This window comes from Scaptodrosophila lebanonensis, unplaced genomic scaffold (genome assembly GCF_003285725.1).
Source record: "Scaptodrosophila lebanonensis strain 11010-0011.00,11010-0021.00 unplaced genomic scaffold, SlebRS2 tig00000085-arrow-pilon, whole genome shotgun sequence".
Lineage (NCBI taxonomy): Eukaryota > Metazoa > Arthropoda > Insecta > Diptera > Drosophilidae > Scaptodrosophila > Scaptodrosophila lebanonensis.
The window spans coordinates 5,029,919-5,049,872 of record NW_022060564.1 but is presented as its reverse complement, the minus strand read 5'-3'; the positions used below and the strand labels follow the sequence as shown (position 1 = coordinate 5,049,872).

The 19,954-nt window shown below is 35.4% G+C and overlaps 6 protein-coding genes across 7 annotated transcripts; 2 read left to right on the top strand and 4 right to left on the bottom strand.

The window, feature by feature from the left end:
- The first annotated feature begins 245 nt into the window (after positions 1–245).
- Positions 246–3,492, top strand: LOC115626509 (glycoprotein-N-acetylgalactosamine 3-beta-galactosyltransferase 1-like). The gene is made up of 5 exons (XM_030521897.1): positions 246–262; positions 1,404–1,907; positions 1,969–2,065; positions 2,871–3,134; positions 3,193–3,492. The coding sequence occupies exons 2-5, from the start codon at positions 1,429–1,431 to the stop codon at positions 3,385–3,387; spliced, it is 1,035 nt and encodes a 344-aa protein (XP_030377757.1). The 5' UTR covers positions 246–262; positions 1,404–1,428; the 3' UTR covers positions 3,388–3,492.
- Positions 3,493–4,260: 768 nt separating this feature from the next.
- LOC115626593 (glycoprotein-N-acetylgalactosamine 3-beta-galactosyltransferase 1-like) lies at positions 4,261–6,349 on the top strand. Its single transcript, XM_030521976.1, has 3 exons — positions 4,261–4,751; positions 4,806–4,899; positions 5,924–6,349. Exons 1-3 carry the CDS (start codon positions 4,261–4,263, stop codon positions 6,347–6,349), a joined length of 1,011 nt encoding a protein of 336 aa, XP_030377836.1.
- A 485-nt stretch (positions 6,350–6,834) lies between these two features.
- On the bottom strand, positions 6,835–11,194 carry LOC115626332 (glycoprotein-N-acetylgalactosamine 3-beta-galactosyltransferase 1-like). 2 transcript variants are annotated; one of them, XM_030521675.1, is made up of 4 exons: positions 11,036–11,194; positions 10,046–10,183; positions 7,598–8,505; positions 6,835–7,520 (listed from the first exon to the last, which is right to left on the bottom strand). In XM_030521675.1, the coding sequence occupies exons 1-4, from the start codon at positions 11,094–11,096 to the stop codon at positions 7,122–7,124; spliced, it is 1,506 nt and encodes a 501-aa protein (XP_030377535.1). In that variant the 5' UTR covers positions 11,097–11,194; the 3' UTR covers positions 6,835–7,121. The 2 variants fall into 2 exon arrangements, with proteins under 2 accessions (XP_030377535.1, XP_030377536.1); XM_030521676.1 differs by lacking the exon at positions 10,046–10,183.
- A 3,882-nt stretch (positions 11,195–15,076) lies between these two features.
- On the bottom strand, positions 15,077–16,089 carry LOC115626592 (glycoprotein-N-acetylgalactosamine 3-beta-galactosyltransferase 1-like). Its single transcript, XM_030521975.1, has 2 exons — positions 15,301–16,089; positions 15,077–15,235 (listed from the first exon to the last, which is right to left on the bottom strand). Exons 1-2 carry the CDS (start codon positions 16,087–16,089, stop codon positions 15,077–15,079), a joined length of 948 nt encoding a protein of 315 aa, XP_030377835.1.
- Positions 16,090–16,670: 581 nt separating this feature from the next.
- On the bottom strand, positions 16,671–17,720 carry LOC115626499 (glycoprotein-N-acetylgalactosamine 3-beta-galactosyltransferase 1-like). Its single transcript, XM_030521885.1, has 2 exons — positions 16,988–17,720; positions 16,671–16,917 (listed from the first exon to the last, which is right to left on the bottom strand). The coding sequence occupies exons 1-2, from the start codon at positions 17,705–17,707 to the stop codon at positions 16,795–16,797; spliced, it is 843 nt and encodes a 280-aa protein (XP_030377745.1). The 5' UTR covers positions 17,708–17,720; the 3' UTR covers positions 16,671–16,794.
- A 638-nt stretch (positions 17,721–18,358) lies between these two features.
- On the bottom strand, positions 18,359–19,291 carry LOC115626591 (glycoprotein-N-acetylgalactosamine 3-beta-galactosyltransferase 1-like). The gene is made up of 2 exons (XM_030521974.1): positions 18,575–19,291; positions 18,359–18,511 (listed from the first exon to the last, which is right to left on the bottom strand). The coding sequence occupies exons 1-2, from the start codon at positions 19,289–19,291 to the stop codon at positions 18,359–18,361; spliced, it is 870 nt and encodes a 289-aa protein (XP_030377834.1).
- Positions 19,292–19,954: the final 663 nt, after the last annotated feature.

Sequence of the window (19,954 nt, the reverse complement as noted above, 5' to 3'; positions counted from 1 at the left end):
TTGTGCGCTTTTTGTTTATTTTTTTTTATACTCAAGTAAAGTTAAGTTTTAACAGACAAAGCGTCTTAGGGAAAAAAATCAATTGGAAACAAGAAAATCATTTTTCACGCTGCCAATTGCCAATCAATTGCAACGCTTCATCAGTTTCGAATAAGTAATTGCAAATCACATTTAAAAATAAAATGTAGTGAGGCGAAGCAGCAAGGTTTTTCCTAGTCTTCTTGCTGTTTTTACACATATTTTTTTTGGAATTCCTGTCTTGGTAATATAAAAATTGTGAATTATTTGTGTACAAGGGCGGGTGACAAATAAAGTTTGGGAATTAATAACATTCTGACTGAATGATTTGTGAGCAAAGTACAACCGAAACGGAGAAAGATAGAAGCGGAATCGCAACAGTATTTTACTTTATACGCATATAGTATTCGTGCACTTTATACAAATATCAAATATGGGCTGCAAATTCTCATTGAAAAAAAACGCAAAAAGAAACACTGCAGCTTTATGCCACATTTGCCAAAAAGCTGAAAAGCAAAAAGTTGCTGGTAGAGCTCCCCCAATTCACTTCCTATCTGGAAATCACCAAACTGTATCTAAATAAACCAAATTCGTTTTGGAAGAATGCATTCTTTAGTGTCGAATACAAATAAAATATTTGAACAATACAATGTTTTTTGAAAGCCAATTCAAGTGCGAGTGCCACATAACAAACGTTTCCGTTCGTGGGTCACAAAAATAATAATATTACTGACCATGAAATAATATCTCTAAAAAAACTGACTGATCTGTTTTATGAAAAAAAAGAAACATGCTAAAAATTCATCAATACAATTAAAGCTATATCTGATCTGGTGGGAGCATCAAAGCTACTTTTAAGATGAATATCCATTAAATAAACAAAAAACATTTAAAGCTATATCTGATTTGGTGATCGTCAAAACTTTTAAGATAAATATTCAATAAATAAACAATTAAAGCTATATCTGATCTGATGATCATCAAAACTTTTAAGATAATTATTCAATAAATAAACAATTAAAGCTATATCTGATCTGATGATCATCAAAACTCTTAAGACAAATATTCAATAAATAAACAATTAAAGCTATATCTGATCTGATGATCATCCAAACTCTTAAGATAAATATTCAATAAATAAACAATTAAAGCTATATCTGATCTGATGATCATCAAAACTTTTAAGATAATTATTCAACAAATAAACAATTAAAGCTATATCTGATTTGATGATCATCAAAATTATTAAGATAAATATTCAATAAATAAACAATTAAAGCTATATCTGATCTGACGATCATCAAAACTTTTAAGATGAATATTCATTAAATAAACAGTTTTTATTTTCCAAAATTTCTCAACTCTCGATTTAAATGTGTTTATAGAAACTCGCAAGCTTGAGTTGCAATTATGAAGATCTCCTGGTTGAAACGCAAAATTCTGGTATTCTTGCTCACCTTCCTGGTCGGTTGGTTCTTGGGCTATAGCCTCTCACAGATAACGCTGCAATCCTGTTGGCCATCAGTCGATCCAGATATGAAGAGTGGCTCAAGTGCTCAAGCGAGTCATGGGAATGGCAACAACAATCCAGGCGATGAGGACCTACCGCTAGCCACCAAGTTGTATAAGGAGACGAGAGTGCTGTGCATCGTCCTGACGAGTCCGGAAAGGCATCAGAGCCGTGCATTGCACGTGAAACGGACGTGGGGCGCGCGATGCAACAAATTGTTATTCATGAGCACCGCAGAGGACGAGATCCTTCCCACTGTGGTGCTAGACATGCCGGACGGACATTCAAACTCATGGAGCCAGACGCGCGAGAGTTTGCGACATGTTTACGACAATTACTTTGGGGAGTTCGACTGGTTTCTCAAGGCGGATGATGACACGTAAGTCGGTTGTGCACAGACTTGGATGTGTATACTTAGTTCAAGAATTTGGCATTTGCAGATATGTGGTTATGGAAAATTTGCGTGCTTTTCTCTATGCCTACACACCAAGCAAGCCCATTTATTTTGGTACTATACTCAACTGGAAAGATTCAAATGTAAGTGAATGAGTTGAAATTTAAGCATATCATTTTTTCATAGGAAAAGCCAGGATTCTTAAGCCAAGTCTAGTCTTTAGTGTAGGATTTTAACCTACGACAGTCACATAATTCTAATTCCGGCATATTCAGAGTGATTGCTATATAGCTGAGAAACTGACTTGCTGATAAATATATAGCTTCATCTGGGGAGGCATCATTATAACCGAAAAATATGCCTTACCTTCATTTGAAAACCATTACAGGTTTTTAATTTCGCATTAACTATTCCAAAACGATTTTAAAGAGAACTAAGAACTTAGGAAGTAAGTGTTTTGTGATTTTTAAATAGCTATGAAGTTAAATTTTCGTTGCTTAAGATACATACTATACACTTATATGTATTTTGTCATTCGCGTTCTACAAATGGGTATAACATCAGCATTCTTCTTTTTATACATGAGACCATTCTTACAGAATTTTTTGTGCAACGAACTCACATATTGCGATTTCTATGAGCTGGTTGAGAAATGCTAAGCCCTTTCCAACTTTCTCGTCATTAAATTTGGCTACAATACTTGTATATTAACAATTAAAAGTTGGTCATAGATAAACTCTTTCTTAGTCACCAATACAGCTAGATTATATAGTGATATATCATTGTTGACTTCCACTTATGTGTATTCGTTTAAAAAAAGAATGCTCGGTGTTTCTTTAGTTTTTAACTTCGCTTCGAATTCGTATCAGATGTCTTTTATAAATACAACCTATATATATCTATATTACTTGCCAATTGCCTAATCAAATTTCTAATTCTTCTATGTAGAATCTTATTTTAGGCGGCTCTGGCTACGTGTTGAGCAAGTCGGCTCTTGTGCGTTTCGCCACTCAAGCCTATTTTAATGACAGTATCTGTAAAATAGATATCAGCGGCTTTGAGAACATCGAAATGGGTCACTGTTTGAATAATGTTGGTGTAATGCCTGGCGATTCTCATGATGAACGCGGCATAGAGCTCTTCTCCCCCATGCCAGCCTCATTTAATGAAGCCAATAAGTTTTCAAATGAGTCCGGCCATACTGCACCGAGTGTAAGATTGAATTCTGACCAATGTTTTTATTCTTATAACCCATAACATTTCCTTACAGAAAACGTGCTGCTCCGAATCTGCAATATCATTTCATTATGTCGAACCCATTTATTTTTATATACTGGACTTTTTTCTATATAAGCTACATCTATTTGGTTCCCCACCAATACAGGAGAGCTTGCCGGAAAAGAAAGGAATCGGAGATTTAGTAAAGAGCTGGGGAGACTGGTCTGAGGATTTAAAAACAAATTAATACGTATAAACTTACATACTATAAATATAGTGTAACACTATATGAACCTTATATTGGTTTTTAATAATACAATACAAATAAAATTAATAGAAAATATATATGAAATAGCGCTAGATGCTTATTTAAGATATATGTAGTACTTGGGGCCACATTTCTCTATGTTATTTGGAAAGATTATTACAATCATTTTTGTAAATTTCTAAGAAGAAGGCTAAATTTTTCTGCAGCACAGATATGTTACGTGTGGACCTGAATAGAAATTCCTGCTTGGTTTTCAAACTTTAAAACATACATTTATATACATATTCGATCCGCCGATTTGGTCGATCTGATAACCCTTTCACAGTTATGCAGTGAGAGAGACAGTCAGACTTTTGTTTTATTTTCAGAATATAAGCATATTTTTTGAAAGTTTTATTCTATATACTTCTATAAATAAATAAGAAAACCTTAAAAAAGAACGCTTACAATAAAACAACAGCAACTGGCATACATAACATAAATTAATGAATTTCAACGCTTCGTCAATTCTTCTCGGTAGATTAAGGTAGTAATTGCAAATTAGAAATACCAGTATCTCTTAAAAAGGCGTATCATTAAGTTATTTTAGTCTCTCAGATCACAATAAAGGTCTGCCATACAAGTTTATTGAAGATGTGCTTTATACATATTTACGTATTTATTTTATCGAATTGCCTGATCCCGTTATAATCATTAAATAGATTAAGTATTGAGTCAGGTAACTACACCTTTCTCAGGCTTATCTTAACGTTTCACTCAAGTTTGTTCATGCTCTCTTAGATCGATATTGATGCAGGCAGCAACCTATTCGATTCCACTGCAGAGTTATATTTTGTCGACTTCATTCCAAAAATGAACATCTTCCGGCGGAAGCGCAAAGTTCTGGTATTCTTGTTCACCTTCCTGATGGGCACACTTCTGGGCTTTAGTCTCTCACAGATGATGCTGCAATCGTGTTGGCACTCAGATGATAATGCCGGACACCCCACCAGCATGGCCAGATATGCCGAACACCTAACTGTGCAGACTGGAATCAACAATCCCGCCGATGAGGACCCACCGCTAGCCACCAAGTTGTATAAGGAGACGAAGGTGCTGTGCATGATCCTGACGAGTCCGAAATCGCATCAGAGCCGTGCTCTGCACGTGAAGAGGACGTGGGGCGCACGATGCAACAAATTGCTATTCATGAGCACAAAAACGGACAAGGATCTGCCCATTGTGGCTCTAAACGTGACGGAGGGTTATTGGAGCCTATGGGGCAAGACGCGAGAGAGTTTTAGATATGTTTACGAGCGTTATTTTAGGGACTATGACTGGTTCCTGAAGGCAGATGATGACACGTTAGTAAGTTGCCTGAGGCACTAAAGCTCAATATAGAATTTGAATATTTGCAGATATGTGGTTGTGGAAAATTTGCGTGCTTTTCTCTATGCCTATACCGCAAGGGCGCCCGTATACTTTGGCAAGAAATTGAGAAACAAACAAACGGTATGGTTTTTTTCGATATACTTTAGACTATTAACTTAAGGCTCGCTTACTTCTTCAGCAAGACACTCAATCACTATTTCAAATAGTGTTTGCATAAGTCTGACTATCTTTATGATCAAGCCAATCCAGTTCCTCGGTTATTCTAATGAGAATTATTTTAAATTCGAAAATATTATTTCTTAATACGAAAAGGCGGCGCTGCCTTGACAATTGTCTAGCTTATAGCCAGATGTATGGAAGATATTGAAATCAGCAAGGATCAGGGAGGATATGGGTGTGTTAAATAAGAAAGTTGGATACTCAAATGGCCTGTTGTAGAAAAAAGGAGAGAGAGGGAAAAGAGAGTTCTTAAAAAGGATGTTCAGACTCAAAGTCTCGAAGATTGCGTTGCTTTTTTTCTGATTGTTAACTAACTAGAGAACGTTTGGGGATTTTTATAGTATATTAACTTGTAGTATATTAATTTGTAGTATATTAATTTGTAGTATATTAATTTTTATTATTTTAAATTTATGTGATCCAAAGGATAATAAAATTATTTAAATTATGCAACATTCTGATGTAAGCGATATATTTACCTTATGATAATCTTTTTTCTGCACGAGCTTAGAAAAATTGCAGATTTATTTGGGCATATATATCACCAAAAATATGGTAAGATATACGTACATACAGCTATGTGGACAAACTCTAGAGAGTTTCTTAGTTTTAGGTTATTTAATCGTAATTTCCTAAAGACAAGCAAAGTCATCCCTTTTTAAGGCAACACTACACGCACCAATTAGTCAGTAGTTGAGTCAGAACCACCTGTTTTATATACGCCTATATACATATACGCTAAAGATTGTCCATTTGTTAGTTTAAATGATTATGATTATGAAATTATCAGTTGATCTTGAGCAGAGAGAACATGCAACATAATTCGACATATGTGCGTAACAAAACCTAAGCTTAGCTATGTATTCAATTTATATATAAATACTTGTAGTACTAACAAAATCGTTTTATTTACTCTTCTATGTAGATGTACATGTCAGGTGGTGCTGGCTATGTGTTGAGCAAGGCGGCTTTGGAGCGTTTCGTCACTAAGGCCTATCGAAATGGCAGTATTTGTAAAAACACGAAAACGGGCTTTGAGGACCTCGAACTGGGTCGCTGCCTAAGGAATGTTGGTGTCGTGAGAGGATCTTCACTTAACAAGCAAGGCGTTCAGCTCTTCCAACCCTTCCCACCCACGCGTCGTGATATTTCGTGGCATAGTCGCAAATTCTGTTGCCCCGAGCTTGTGATTTCATTTCATTACAGCAAGCCCAGTGATTTTTATGTCCTGGACTACGCCATTTATAAGCTATGGCCGTTTGGCTTGCCTCGGCGGACGGAGGAATTACCGGAGAAAAAACAAATGCTAGACATTTTAAGAAAGTGGAGAGAAGACGACGATAGAATGTAGAATGCAACTGCCAAACACATACCAAAAAATACTTCTGCTAAACCTAGAATAAATAAATTGTTGAAATTTAACTTGACATTTAAAAATTAAGCATCAACTCTGTTGTTTGATTAAAAAGCTTAAAAGAGTTTCTTCTGTAGATGTTCCATTGTGTTATCGCTTCCAGATTAGAGTAAAACCCTTGACCACCTTTTGGACGCAATGGTTGACATTAAAGAGCCTCACATTATCGGATGACTTTAAAGCTTCAAGTCTAAAGCCTCCTTAACTGCGTCAGAAAATTGTCAATTATTTATCTCTTCTCGGTACCTCTCATCTGCTTCCATGCCTCACAGATTATAGCTTCACAAGGCAGGATAGATCTATGCCAGATCTATCTAGAGGCAATTGTTGAGTTATTGGAAAGTTCTCCATTAGCTTTCTTCGGTGTTCTCTTCATTTTTGTTGTTTAAACTCTCTACTAAGGCCTCTTTGTAGCTGCAGCATTGCCTCTTCTTTCAAATACTTTTATTTTAATAAATTAAATCAAGTATTTAATACTAAACTTAATATAAGATTAACGAGTGCTAGCTACTGGGGCATTTTTTGTAGTCATTCTGCAAGATTAGATTTGAGATTTAATTGCAGAACCGTTTTCATCTCGTTTAGTGTTTTAAGCTATCGTACCAGAGCTCCTTTTTTTAAATCGAGCAACTATATCATTTCAGATATCGGTAAAAATTAGTTCACTTAAATAATACCAAATAGAAAATTTCCAAACAATATGCTTCTTTCAATCTTCGCTTTTCTCTATACTTGAAACATCTTCGTCTGAATAAACTTGCTTTGAATTAGTTTTCTTAATCGATTTTTGCAACTCTCGCAATTCCTTCCTCTTTAACGCTATTTCTTTCTTAATATCAACAATCAAGGGGTTTTGTGTTGGCAGAACCGGTACTGGGATTTTCTTGGTCACCCTATCTTCATCATCTTTCGAGTCCTCGTCGCTGGCAGCTGGAGTCTCAATAGGTGGCGGCAAAAACTCTCCTACCTTTAGTTTCTCAGGTAGGTGCTCCAGGGTACGCTGTATGCCGTAAGGCTTCAAATGGTATATCAAATAATCCAGCACGTACATCAGATTCGGCGAGACATAGTGAAAGGATATGGCCAAGTCGGAGCAGCAGTCGAGGCCCTGAAATGTACAAATTAGAATTATAATGAATTAGCCAAAGTACGTTCGATTTGCACATGGATATGGAATATACGAACATCGTCTGTTTTGTAAAACACATATTTCCAATACCAGAACTGCGTATCGGATTTTGCGGGTATCAAATGAGTTTCGGGCACAAATGGAAACATGCGTCCGCGCCCCATGGCATCGCGCGTATCGCCAGCCGTCACGTTCACATTTTCGAGACAACGTCCTATTTCGATGTCCTCGTTGATGACGGTGCCTGGCAGACAGAGTTTCGGATTCGGTATGGCCTCCACGATAAAGCGTCGCAGAGCCTCACGACTGAGAACATAGCCCGCACCACCGGACATGTAGCCCTGTTTCACAAACGGCTTGAACTTGCAGCCAAAGTGTACTGGAGTTTCTGGGGAGTACGGATACAGCATGTACCGCATATTCTCCACAACGGTGTACGTGTCGTCGTCGGCCTTGAGGAACCAGTCCGCATCATTGTAGTGATGCTTATAAACATACTTGAACGCCTCCTTAACCTTGTGCCACAAATTGATGCGCCCCTCGCCCACGGGCAGCTGCACGGTGGGCAACTCATCGTCAGCGGCCGAGCTCATGAAGAGCAAAATGTTGCAACGCTTGCCCCAAGTGCGCTTCACATGGCGCGCCTTCTTCTTGTGGTTGGTGGGATTTGTCATAATCCAGCAGAGTATGCGCACTTCCCTAAACAATTTGTCAGCCAGACTACTATTGTCCTGCTTGTGCTCGTGTCTGACCAACTCGTGGGCAGACTCATCGTCATCATGTGGATCCTGCAGATCATGTGGAACCCGCAGATCATGTGGATCTTTGTCTGGGTGCCGTTTTTCCACTACGTAAGGACCGATGCGCGCTGGGGTGGCTATGTATGTGAAGACCTGCGCCAAACTATATCCCAGGACGAGGCCCACAATCAGGGATATCAGTGAGCGATTTTTTGATCGCGGTGCTGAAACATATATTAAAAAGCAAGTGACAGGCAATTGGTGCTGGTAGAGCTTTCAAATTACCTAAAAAACAATTAATGGTTTTCCTTTTCTTTTAATAACAATTTGGTTGAAGGGTAGAAAGCGTATATAAGGTACAGTACAATTTGCTTAACTGACTCCAATACTTGGCACAGACTTTTGAGGCAACTATCCTAAAAAGGCAGAGTCGAGCTATGTCTCTCCGTCCGTCCGTATGCCTTATGTGTGTAGGCTCCCTCCCCCCTCTCCCCCGCAATTAGCGATTTTTCATAACTCTCGTAATTCTTGGAATTTGGAATTTCCTAAATTTAATTAAATTAATTTGCTAATTTATATAAACAATTTGAAAAATTACAAATGATCAATCAGCAATTTCATGTGAGAAAATTGCATGAAACGCAATACGTTTGGCAAGCGCGAGAGCGGATTTACAGTTATGTTTTCTGATTCCTTGCCTTCCCATTTACATTCTCAAGAGAGCATTCTGCTTGCAGCTGCAACGCAAAGCTTAGTTTTTCTCGACCTGCTGAACGCGTCGCGTCGTTTTTGTTTGGAGTTGCCGAAAACATTAAGAAAATGTTTAATAAATAGTTTAATTATTTAACAAATTATGTAAAGTCAAATGTACGTATTAAATTTTGTGTAAAGTGTGCAAAATATGTGTCTATTAATGCCAAAATGCTGCGCGTTTAATGTGCTGCGTACATACATATTTACATATGTGTGTGTTCTTAATTCCAATTGCACAGTGCCTCAATTTTTGTGTTTATTTTTTCCCCTGGGTCCTTTAATAAATTTAATTTAATAAATTAATTTGTTAATTTATATAAACAATTTGAAAAATTACAAATGATCAATCAGCAACTTCATGTGAGAAAATTGCATAAAACGCAATACGTTTGGCAAGCGCGAGAGCGAATTTACAGTTATTATTTTTGATTCCTTGCCTTCCCATTTACATTCTCAAGAGAGCATTCTGCTTTCAGCTGCAACGCAAGGCTTAGTTTTTCTCGACCTGTTGAACGCGTCGCGTCGTTTTTATTTGGAGTTGCCGGCAACGCAAAGAAAATGTTTAATTAAATGTTTAAATATTAGACAAATTATGTAAAGTCATATGTATCATATATGTATGTTTATTAAATTGTGTGTGAAGTGTGCAAAATATGTGTTTATTAATGCGAAAATGCCGCGCGAGTAATGTGCTGCGTACATACATACATACTTATGTGTGTGTAAAATGCGCAGAGCCTCCTTTTTTGTTTTTATTTTTTTAAGTGTTTGTAAATGTGATTTAAATAAGTAAATGTGTGCAATTTGAAAATAATGTATAATTAAAGCGATCGCAATTAATCTGTATGTAAATGTAAGTACGCAACGCTTTTTATTCATGTTTCTTTTTTTTAATGTATGTATGTATGTATCACATAACATAACAGATGCACAAAAAAAAAGAAAAAACTCAATTTGCAGAACTTGCCGAATGTGTTGTATAACAGTATAACAGATTGCTAACTTGCCTACCTTTGTGTGTTGAGTGTGTTGTATTAAGACACCAACCAGTTGTGGGTGGGGGCGTGGGTGGTCGAGCGCCCCAACTTGTCGCAAAGGACCAAGAGAGCGCAGTTAGATCAATCAGAAAAACAAGAGAGCGTACGAATTCTCTTAAAAAATTTAACGCAAAGAATTAAGCAAGGAAGACACAATTATACTTAATAAATAATTAGCAAGTCGAGACGATTCCTTTGGCCGGTTGTTGCACAATTAAAGAAATTACGATTAATAGTTATAGTCATAAATGCAATATCTGCCTTATTTATTTCATTTTTTTTTTTACTCTGTACATGAAATGTACAATGTAACAGGCAGAAGGAGGCGTGGCAGACCCCACAAAGTATATATATTCTTGATCAGCATGACAAGACGTGTCCATATAGCCCTGCCTGTCTGTCCATCCTAGCTAGAGACACCAAATTTTGCACGAAGATGTCTTATGTGTGTAGGCTGTTCAAGTTTGTTTTATTTTTTATGATTTTTCCCCCACTCCCCTGGTAATGGGAGTTTTCCGTAACGCCGTTCGTATAATCAGCTATATCTCAGAGACTGTAGGGACACCAAATATGATTCCAAGATAATTTGTCACTCAAAACTAAAACTAAAGCTGTTGTTTCACCAATGCAAATATTTATTCATTTTACACCATTAAAATGAATAAATCAACTGAGTTGAATAGGAAAATTTGTTAGAATAGAAATCTATGTGTGCTGACAACATTGGCGGACTCCGAACAAATATGTATATGAGCTGGCCAATTTATTTTCGAATTAAAAGACAAATAGTTATATATATGTATATGCAGCATTCAATTATTTACTTATTTACTTTTTCAAAGGGATAATAACGGAAACATAATTGGATTGTATATGTGTATATGTACTTATATGCAGTTTTCAGGTATATACTTTTTCGAAGCGATAATAACGGAGGCACAATTGGATATATAGGAGTGTATACCTTCGGCTAGGATTGACCGACCTAGCAATGTGCTAGAAGTATTCAGCTTAGTGGAACCCATTCTGGGGCTGTTTAAGTAGTTAATATTTGTCTATTTGTTCACTTGTATAAATAAAAGAGCGTTTATTATTATCACTTGGGTATTTATAGCACTGATGTGTGCACATACAATATTTTTAATAATTTATTTCCGCTCTTAAGTGTTGCGATGCACTGCCAAGAACTGCTTCTTTCAAACTAAGTCATAAACTTATATCGGGTGTTACTTTAATAGAAGGCTCTTATCCACATAGTAGTTGCTTGGCATATATTCGAAAAGGCACCAACTGTGCAAACACAGTTTATACAAAACTTTGTACAAGAGCATTTACATGGGATTGATGAGCGTTCATAGAAATGTATTTCTATGGATCTCTTGTCGACTACTGCTGAATAATTTCATATTGCTCGACATATTTATATTACTTTTTCTTTATTGAATTGAATGAAATTGAATGAAAACTAATCAAATTAAATTTAAAGATATTAGTTTAATTTCCGGTTAAAGTTTGTTTCTTCTTTTACGAAATCAATTGCCTTTATCAGTGACGAAATAGTTAGAGCGTCTAGATCCCAAAAGCCCTTCCAATTAAAACCACTTTTTCAGTTTCGAACTAATCGCTGAACAGACAAGACGTGCCAACGGAGTCAGTTTGCGCTTTTGCTTAGAGATTATCCACAAAACAACATCAAAGAAACCAAGTTACGCGTTCTATAAATTTAAAAATAAAGCATAAATTCGAATTACGCGAAATCAATGGAACATTAGCATTTAAAATGAGGGAACCAAACCCCCCCTAATGGAATAATACTTAAAAACCAACAATTGGCCGTCGATAACTCATTAAAAAACCAAACAAATGCATCACCTAATAAAATAAAAGATAGTGTGTGCAGTGGCACAGTTCTATAAATAATATTAATCAAAGCCTTATCTAACTAGCCACTAAGCCAGTTGACTGCCCGCAACCATATGATAAACGTAAACATCATCAAACAGAGTATATTGAAATACATCTAATGAGAGACACATATAGATATATATTCTAATGATTTACAAGAACTACCAGATTCTAAATGAACCTAAATAACAAAGCTTCAATGACTGTTAAGAAATGGTTTAGAAATAAAACTAGCTCAATGAGCTAGCAGGAATCCCATAATGTTAGATCGTTTCCGAATAAAAACTCGCTTGGAATCTGTAAGAGCGGTTACCTAAATAAAAAATAAATAAACAAAAAAAGACAAATTTAGCGATTCTTTTATGAAAAGCGGCATAGTTATACTTACATTAGAACTTCACTCCGACATCGTAATTGGTTAGCAACAACTACCAGTTCTTTCGTACATACCACAATCGCACTTTCGATCTCTTTATAACTGATGATGTCCTGGCCCTATCCATCCCGATTAATCATAAATTTTGCAGCAATTGCCAAAAAGTAGAAAAAGAAAAGATCAGAAAACATTTACAACAAACGCTATATCAACATTATCCACTGAATTGCATCGATGATATACAATTTTCCAACAACAACAGCCCATGAGCTCTCCGGTAAACAATCCCATACTCTGATATCTTTAACTTACCAGCCATGGAGGTCCCACCCCTCAACGTAGAAAAGCAAAAGTCAGGTGCCCCGACTTTGAAATACTCTGCAACTATAAACTGAATCTAAAAACAAAATTTCAATATTTTAAAAAATGAATGAATAAATATAATTTTGTATTTCTGGTTATTATTGTCTCTAAAACCTAGGTGTTCATAAGAACGGAGAAATGTATGCTTTGTGGGAACTGTCATGTCTCCTTTTGACTGTTACTTTTTTGTACTCTGTAGAAAACTAATATACTCTTGTACCATTCAAGTAAAGAGTATAAAAAGATGACAGCATTGAATGCCTTTATAAACTCGTATACCCTATAGTTCTTGGACTACAAAAAGGAGACAAATTGTCTCATAGCCAACTAATATCGTTTTATATAAATCAGGTAAACCCCATGCCTAGTTATCTAGTTAGTTTAATATGGATACTGGCAATGTAATAGATTAGCCTAGATTATAGAACATTGGATTACCTTGCAAAAAATTGGTTCATTATAAATAATCGATATACCATGTTCTGGGCTCAAAAGCTTAACATTTACATTTTTTTAAATTATAATAATAAAACTTAATAGCTTGGGGTTTGTTTAATAAAGATTTATGGAACTTAAAATATAACACAGGTCTGCAAAATTGGAAACATACGACTATGCTTGTCGTTTCCCGGACGTAGGAGAACCTCTGTGGAAAATGTGTGGAACGATTCGTCTCGTCACGCCCATCAAGAATGAACGTACAAGTATATACTTGGTGGATCAGCCCAGAAAACTGAAAGATACCTAAACCTTTGGGAATTGCAAACAGGTTATAATAATAATGTGAATAATAGAAATAAGTTGGTGCTTGGTGCTAATTCTAAATCATTTAGCGGGTTCAAAATTGTGTGTATGGACTTGTTTAAGTTAAAGCAATTCTTTAACTTATTTCGAACAAATTTATTTTCACTGTGTTTTTTTTGTAACATATACGAATAAAGAAGAAAGTATTATATACTAATTATTAATCTTGATTCGTAATTTTACTATGAAAATGTGATTTCGGAGGCAATTTCTCGACACCATATGCTCGCAAACTATAAACAAAATATTCCAAAATATTCTAACAAATTTATTTTCACTGTTTTTTTTTCTTGTAACATATACGGATAAAGAAGAAAGTATTATTTACTAATCATATTTAATGTTTAATCGTAATTTTATTATGAAAATGTGATTTCGGAGGCAATTTCTCGACACCATATGCTCGCAAACTATAAACAAAATATTCCAAAATATTCTAACAAATTTATTTTCACTGTTTTTTTTTGTAACATATACGGATAAAGAAGAAAGTATTATTTACTAATCATATTTAATGTTTAATCGTAATTTTATTATGAAAATGTGATTTCGGAAGCAATTTCTCGACACCATATGCTCGCAAACTATAAACAAAATATTCCAAAATATTCTAACAAATTTATTTTCACTGTTTTTTTTTTTTTGTAACATATACGGATAAAGAAGAAAGTATTATATACTAATTATTAATCTTGATTCGTAATTTTACTATGAAAATGTGATTTCGGAAGCAATTTCTCGACTCCATTGCTCGCAAACTATAAACAAAATATTCCAAAATATTCTAATAAATTTATTTTCACTGGGTTTTTTGTAACATATACGAATAAAGAAGAAAGTATTATATACTAATTATTAATCTTGATTCGTAATTTTACTATGAAAATGTGATTTCGGAAGCAATTTCTCGACACCATATGCTCGCAAACTATAAACAAAATATTCCAAAATATTCGAACAAATTTATTTTCACTGTGTTTTTTTTGTAACATATACGAATAAAGAAGAAAGTATTATATACTAATTATTAATCTTGATTCGTAATTTTACTATGAAAATGTGATTTCGGAAGCAATTTCTCGACTCCATTGCTCGCAAACTATAAACAAAATATTCCAAAATATTCTAATAAATTTATTTTCACTGGGTTTTTTGTAACATATACGAATAAAGAAGAAAGTATTATATACTAATTATTAATCTTGATTCGTAATTTTACTATGAAAATGTGATTTCGGAAGCAATTTCTCGACACCATATGCTCGCAAACTATAAACAAAATATTCCAAAATATTCTAACAAATTTATTTTCACTGTTTTTTTTTTTTTTTGTAACATATACGGATAAAGAAGAAAGTATTATTTACTAATCATATTTAATGTTTAATCGTAATTTTATTATGAAAATGTGATTTCGGAAGCAATTTTTCGACACCATATGCTCGCAAACTATAAACAAAATATTCCAAAATATTCTAACAAATTTATTTTCACTGTTTTTTTTTTTTTTTTGTAACATATACGGATAAAGAAGAAAGTATTATTTACTAATCATATTTAATGTTTAATCGTAATTTTATTATGAAAATGTGATTTCGGAGGCAATTTCTCGACACCATATGCTCGCAAACTATAAACAAAATATTCCATTAAGCGCATGTGAGAAATATGCTCGTTACGAAATAATATTGTCGAGTTCGACACTGTGAAACCATCCTAGAATATTGCGAAAGAATTAACTTGAAATAAGGAATATTTCATTCATATATTTTGATACATACCATGAATTTTTTTTTTAAATCGCTTGCACTAATTTCCCGATCGATTAGCAACATGCGATCAAATCCATTTGAGTCTCGTGTATCTCCTTGCTGAACACCCACATTGGATAAACAAATATATATTGCCATTGCCTCTGGAGCGTTGGGGTTTTTTGTGCATAGGTTTCGACTAGGCATACCTATTTCTACAAAGCGACGTAAAGCCTCACGACTTAGGACATAGCTTACTGGTGTATCGCGCGAGGTGACATTTGCCGATTTGGATATAAAGGAAATGGGTGATTCCGGGGCGTAGGGGTGCAGCATATGGCGCAGATTCTCCATTACCGCATACGTGTTATCATCGACCTTTAAGAACCAATCTGCATCGTTCTTATAGTTTTCGTAAATGTATTTAAATGCCGTTCGAGCTTCCTTCCATGAATAACCCTCTGAGGTGGTGACATTCGCTTTAATTCTTTCACCAATTTCTTCAGAAGCCGAGCTTCGAAATATTAGAGTATTACAACGTTTTTCCCATGTGAGGCGCAGTGGTCCCGCCCTCTTCGTAGTCGATATTGAACTTTTCATAATGAAACAGAGTATACGCGTTCTTCTATATACTTCTATTCTGCCAGATAGTTCTTTAGGCGTTTTACGCATTTGTGCTATGGAGGGACACAATTGCTTATTGTTAACGAAAACTGTTTGGCAAACTGAAATCTGGGATATAATCAAACCAATTGTTATGCCCAGAAGTAGGATCATAGTTGACCTCAACATTGTCGATTTAACTGGATCTATATTCATCTTCTATTTTGTATATGTATATATTTGTATTTCGTTTCACCAAACACTATATACTACTATATACTACAAGCTTGTGACGCTTCAAGCCACATTCATCGACCACCACGGAAATCGCAATTAAAGCTTGACAACTGTCGAAGAAAAATATATACCGGCATGTAAATTATCATCCGAATATATGATACTCTTCCAGTAGTATATGATATTATATATATTCTAACATATACGCATTTATTCATACTAACAAATTCCATTATGTCTATATAGTTGCTTCCATCATATTCGAAAACCATATGTGTATATTTTTTTTGGTTTGTTCTGTCAACTATTCCGTACTTATTTCACGTCCATGGATATTCAAAATCCAAAATAGATAGAATATTTTCAAATTTTGACATTTTTGGATCCGATTTATTGTCTTGAATACTTTTATTTTTGCCGTAAGTTGGAAAGTTTCGATAGCTTATTATTGTTATGTTATTTGAAGGAGATCACGGAAAGGTGAACATGGAAGGTGATCATGAAAGGTTGATCATGGATAGGCATTTCAGATAAGTAAACACAATCCTCACTAGCATGTATTTAGTACTACATACATGTATATTATCGAATGTTACAAAAACTAAAAATTTGCAAATTGTTTCTTAGAAACGTATTTAGGTTTCGATGGTTTAGTTTTCATCTTCTGGAACCTTTTTTGGCAGCTCAATGGGGGGTATTCGTACCTCCATATAATTGGAAATGATAAACCAGATAGTCCAAATGATACATTAGACTTTCATTTAAGTAGTGATAAGATATGGCTTTACTTGAACAACAAATCTGGTTCTGCAAGAAAACATTTGTTTAATTCATGGAGGAAAAACTATGAATAAAGGTGTTTGAAGTTTACACCTACCTTTTGTTTCTTGTAAAATATATCGTTCAGAAGCCAATAATCGTCCAAATTGTCCCTTAATAAATATGAAGGAGGAAATGCATTGAAGCGTTCAAGCCCTTTTTCATCACGGGATTCCCCAGCCACAACGTGCACATTTTGCAGACAGGTTCCCATTTCCACATCTTCGAAGAGACCTGTTTCATTGCACCTACTGGGATAAGGGAAAGCTTCTTCTACCAAGCGTCGTAAAGCTTCACGACTAAGGACATAACCAGCGCCTCCAGACATATACGTATAATTCTTATGAGGCAAGTTGCTATTAAACCTCATGCCAAAATAAAGAGGCTTCTCTGGCGAATAAGGATGGAGCAAGTATCGCAAATTCTCAACAATCATATAAGTGTCATCGTCAGCTTTCACAAACCAGTCCGCATCCTTAATGTGATGCTCGTACACATATTTGAATGATTCCTTAACTTTTTTGAATAGATTGTGTCTCCCTTCATCCACAGGCAACTTGACCGTAGGTAGTTCTTTATCCGACACTGAGCTCATGAATAGTAGAATGTTGCAGCGCTTTCCCCAAGTGCGTTTAACATGTATCGCCTTATTGTCATCGGGGCTAGCCAAAACGAAGCAAAGTATTCTAACTTCTTGTTTGGGATCTGCTGAGATACTTGAGTTATGCACGATCTCGTCCTGCTCATATATCAAAAGCCTGACGAGTAGATGGGTCATTATGAATCCCAAAGTAATTCCAAGAATTAATAAATACGCGACACGGAGCATTGTCTGCTTTTCTAAACGTTTTTTCTAAACTAACCGACAAGCTCTGTATTTGCATTTATGGAAAATTGTTCGGTTCAACAAAATTCGTCTCGCCTTTTAAATGTTCGAGTATACCCTTCACAGGAAGTTGCTGTGTGTTATTAAGTGTTGTTAAGTTATTGAAAATATAGGCTTTATAAAACGATCCTCATTTTTTTGCGCTACAAAAACGGACAAAGTTAATAAAGAAATTTCTTTTAATTGCACAACAGTGGACTATGTATGCCAATTCCTCTGCTATACAAAAACGGTTCTATATATCCATCTTCGGCGAACTTCTACTCCGCCTTATACCCTAGCACCTTTTTTGGGCCTGAGTACATCCAGAATAAGAGCGCTTCTGCCGTTTTGACAGCCACTGGCTTCCCCATCAACTCCAATAGGCACAGAGCATAAGTGAAATAAAACAAATTTCCCTTTTTATCGGACATTCACCGCAAAAGCTTCCTTTTATTATAAATTTATTGTTTTTTTCCCAAGCTAAGTAGAGACAATTTTCCTTAGCATATACTCAGATGTAAATATTAATGTTACAAAAACAGCAAATATTCTGTATAGTGTTCATAGATGATGATATAGATTTATCTGCAGCTTAATGGGGGAATTTGTATCTCGATATAGTTGGAAACGATAAATGAGATAGTCAAAAAGATACATTTGACCCGAAGTTATATAATGAAAAGATATGGCGTTACTTGAACAACAAAGATCGCTCTGTAAGAAAACAGTTGTTTACTTTATGGAAAAAAAATATATTAATAAAAGATTTTGAAGTACCTTTTTTTTCTTGTAATATATTCTATACATAATCCAATGAGAAAACATTTTGTCACTATGTAAACCTCTAGGGTTATGTCCATTGAAGCGCTCAAGTCCTTTCTCATCACGGGAGTCCCCAGACACAACGTTCACATTTTGCAGACAGATTCCCATTTCCACATCTTCATCGTAAGCTTGTTTCTTGCACTTACTGGGATAAGGGAATGCTTTTTTTACCAAACGTCGTACAGCTTCACGACTAAGGACATAACCAGCGCCTCCAGACATATACGTATAGTTCTTAGATCCATGCATGCTCCTAATTCTCATTCCAAAATAAAGAGGCTTCTCTGGCGAATAAGGATGGAGCAAGTATCGCAAATTCTCAACAATCATATAAGTGTCATCGTCAGCTTTCACAAACCAGTCCGCATCATTTATGTGATGCTCGTACACATATTTGAATGATTCCCTAACTTTTTTGAACAGATTGTGTCTCCCTTCACCCACAGGCAACTTGACCGTAGGTAGTTCTTTATTCGACACTGAGCTCATGAATAGTAGAATGTCGCAGCGCTTTCCCCAAGTGCGTTTGACATGTGTCGCCATATTGCTCCTGGAGTAAGCCAAAACGAAGCAAAGTATTCTTACATCTTTCTTAGGAACTGCTGCGATTTTTGTTGTGTTCTGGGGTTCCTGTTCATCTTTCAATAATCTGACGAATAGATGGCTCATTAGGAATCCCAAACAAATGCCAAGAATAAATAAACACCCGTTGCGGAGCATTGTCTGCTTTTTTAAACGTTCTTTCTAAACTAACCGACAAGCTCTGGGTTTCTATTTATGGGAAATTGTACGGTTGCAGAATATTCGTCACGCCTTTTAAATGTTCGAATATACCCCCCGGAGAAAGCTGTCTATTACAATATGCAAATAAAACTACTTTCCTCTTTTTTTCTGGCCATTCACTGTAAGTCATTCTGCAGACAATAATGGAATCGAATGGAAGCTAATTTTGAATAATAATTATTTAGAAATAGTAATGTAAAGAGTATTTATTCCACCTTTATGCTTTAGCGTGCAGAATTCAATAAATGCATCAAAAACATCTTTGTTGCTTGAAGGTACAAATCGAAACTAATTATGATTGAAAGAAGCAAAGGCCCCCTCCCCTGTACTATTTCGCCTTAAAATAGAACTGAGTTGGATTTGTTAAAATTTTTCTATGGATCATATGCATAAGTTATGATTTATTTAATTTAAATTAAAATTTGTTGGCCCCCCTTTGGAAAAAGGTGCCTACGCCCTTGCAAAAAACCTATGGAAAACTTTCTAACAGCGGACAAGAGACGGCATACACCAAGTATAAAAACAAACTAACAAAGCCGCCCTTTCTCG

Excerpts from the sequence above, each read along its gene's own strand:
- LOC115626509 (XM_030521897.1), top strand. The coding sequence starts at position 1,429 with ATGAAGATCTCCTGGTTGAAACGCAAAATTCTGGTATTCTTGCTCACC. Across the intron at positions 1,908-1,968 it reads CTCAAGGCGGATGATGACAC|ATATGTGGTTATGGAAAATT; the intron begins GTAAGTCGGTTG and ends TGGCATTTGCAG. Across the intron at positions 2,066-2,870 it reads TCAACTGGAAAGATTCAAAT|AATCTTATTTTAGGCGGCTC; the intron begins GTAAGTGAATGA and ends TCTTCTATGTAG.
- LOC115626591 (XM_030521974.1), bottom strand. The coding sequence starts at position 19,291 with ATGAGCCATCTATTCGTCAGATTATTGAAAGATGAACAGGAACCCCAG. Across the intron at positions 18,512-18,574 it reads TATATTACAAGAAAAAAAAG|AGCGATCTTTGTTGTTCAAG; the intron begins GTACTTCAAAAT and ends GTTTTCTTACAG.
- LOC115626593 (XM_030521976.1), top strand. The coding sequence starts at position 4,261 with ATGAACATCTTCCGGCGGAAGCGCAAAGTTCTGGTATTCTTGTTCACC. Across the intron at positions 4,752-4,805 it reads CTGAAGGCAGATGATGACAC|ATATGTGGTTGTGGAAAATT; the intron begins GTTAGTAAGTTG and ends GAATATTTGCAG. Across the intron at positions 4,900-5,923 it reads AATTGAGAAACAAACAAACG|ATGTACATGTCAGGTGGTGC; the intron begins GTATGGTTTTTT and ends TCTTCTATGTAG.
- LOC115626592 (XM_030521975.1), bottom strand. The coding sequence starts at position 16,089 with ATGAATATAGATCCAGTTAAATCGACAATGTTGAGGTCAACTATGATC. Across the intron at positions 15,236-15,300 it reads ATTTAAAAAAAAAATTCATG|GATGGTTTCACAGTGTCGAA; the intron begins GTATGTATCAAA and ends GCAATATTCTAG.
- LOC115626499 (XM_030521885.1), bottom strand. The coding sequence starts at position 17,707 with ATGACCCATCTACTCGTCAGGCTTTTGATATATGAGCAGGACGAGATC. Across the intron at positions 16,918-16,987 it reads TATTTTACAAGAAACAAAAG|AACCAGATTTGTTGTTCAAG; the intron begins GTAGGTGTAAAC and ends GTTTTCTTGCAG.
- LOC115626332 (XM_030521675.1), bottom strand. The coding sequence starts at position 11,096 with ATGGGTTCCACTAAGCTGAATACTTCTAGCACATTGCTAGGTCGGTCA. Across the intron at positions 10,184-11,035 it reads TCGGTCAATCCTAGCCGAAG|AATTCGTACGCTCTCTTGTT; the intron begins GTATACACTCCT and ends ATTTTTTAAGAG. Across the intron at positions 7,521-7,597 it reads TGTTTTACAAAACAGACGAT|GGCCTCGACTGCTGCTCCGA; the intron begins GTTCGTATATTC and ends TGTACATTTCAG.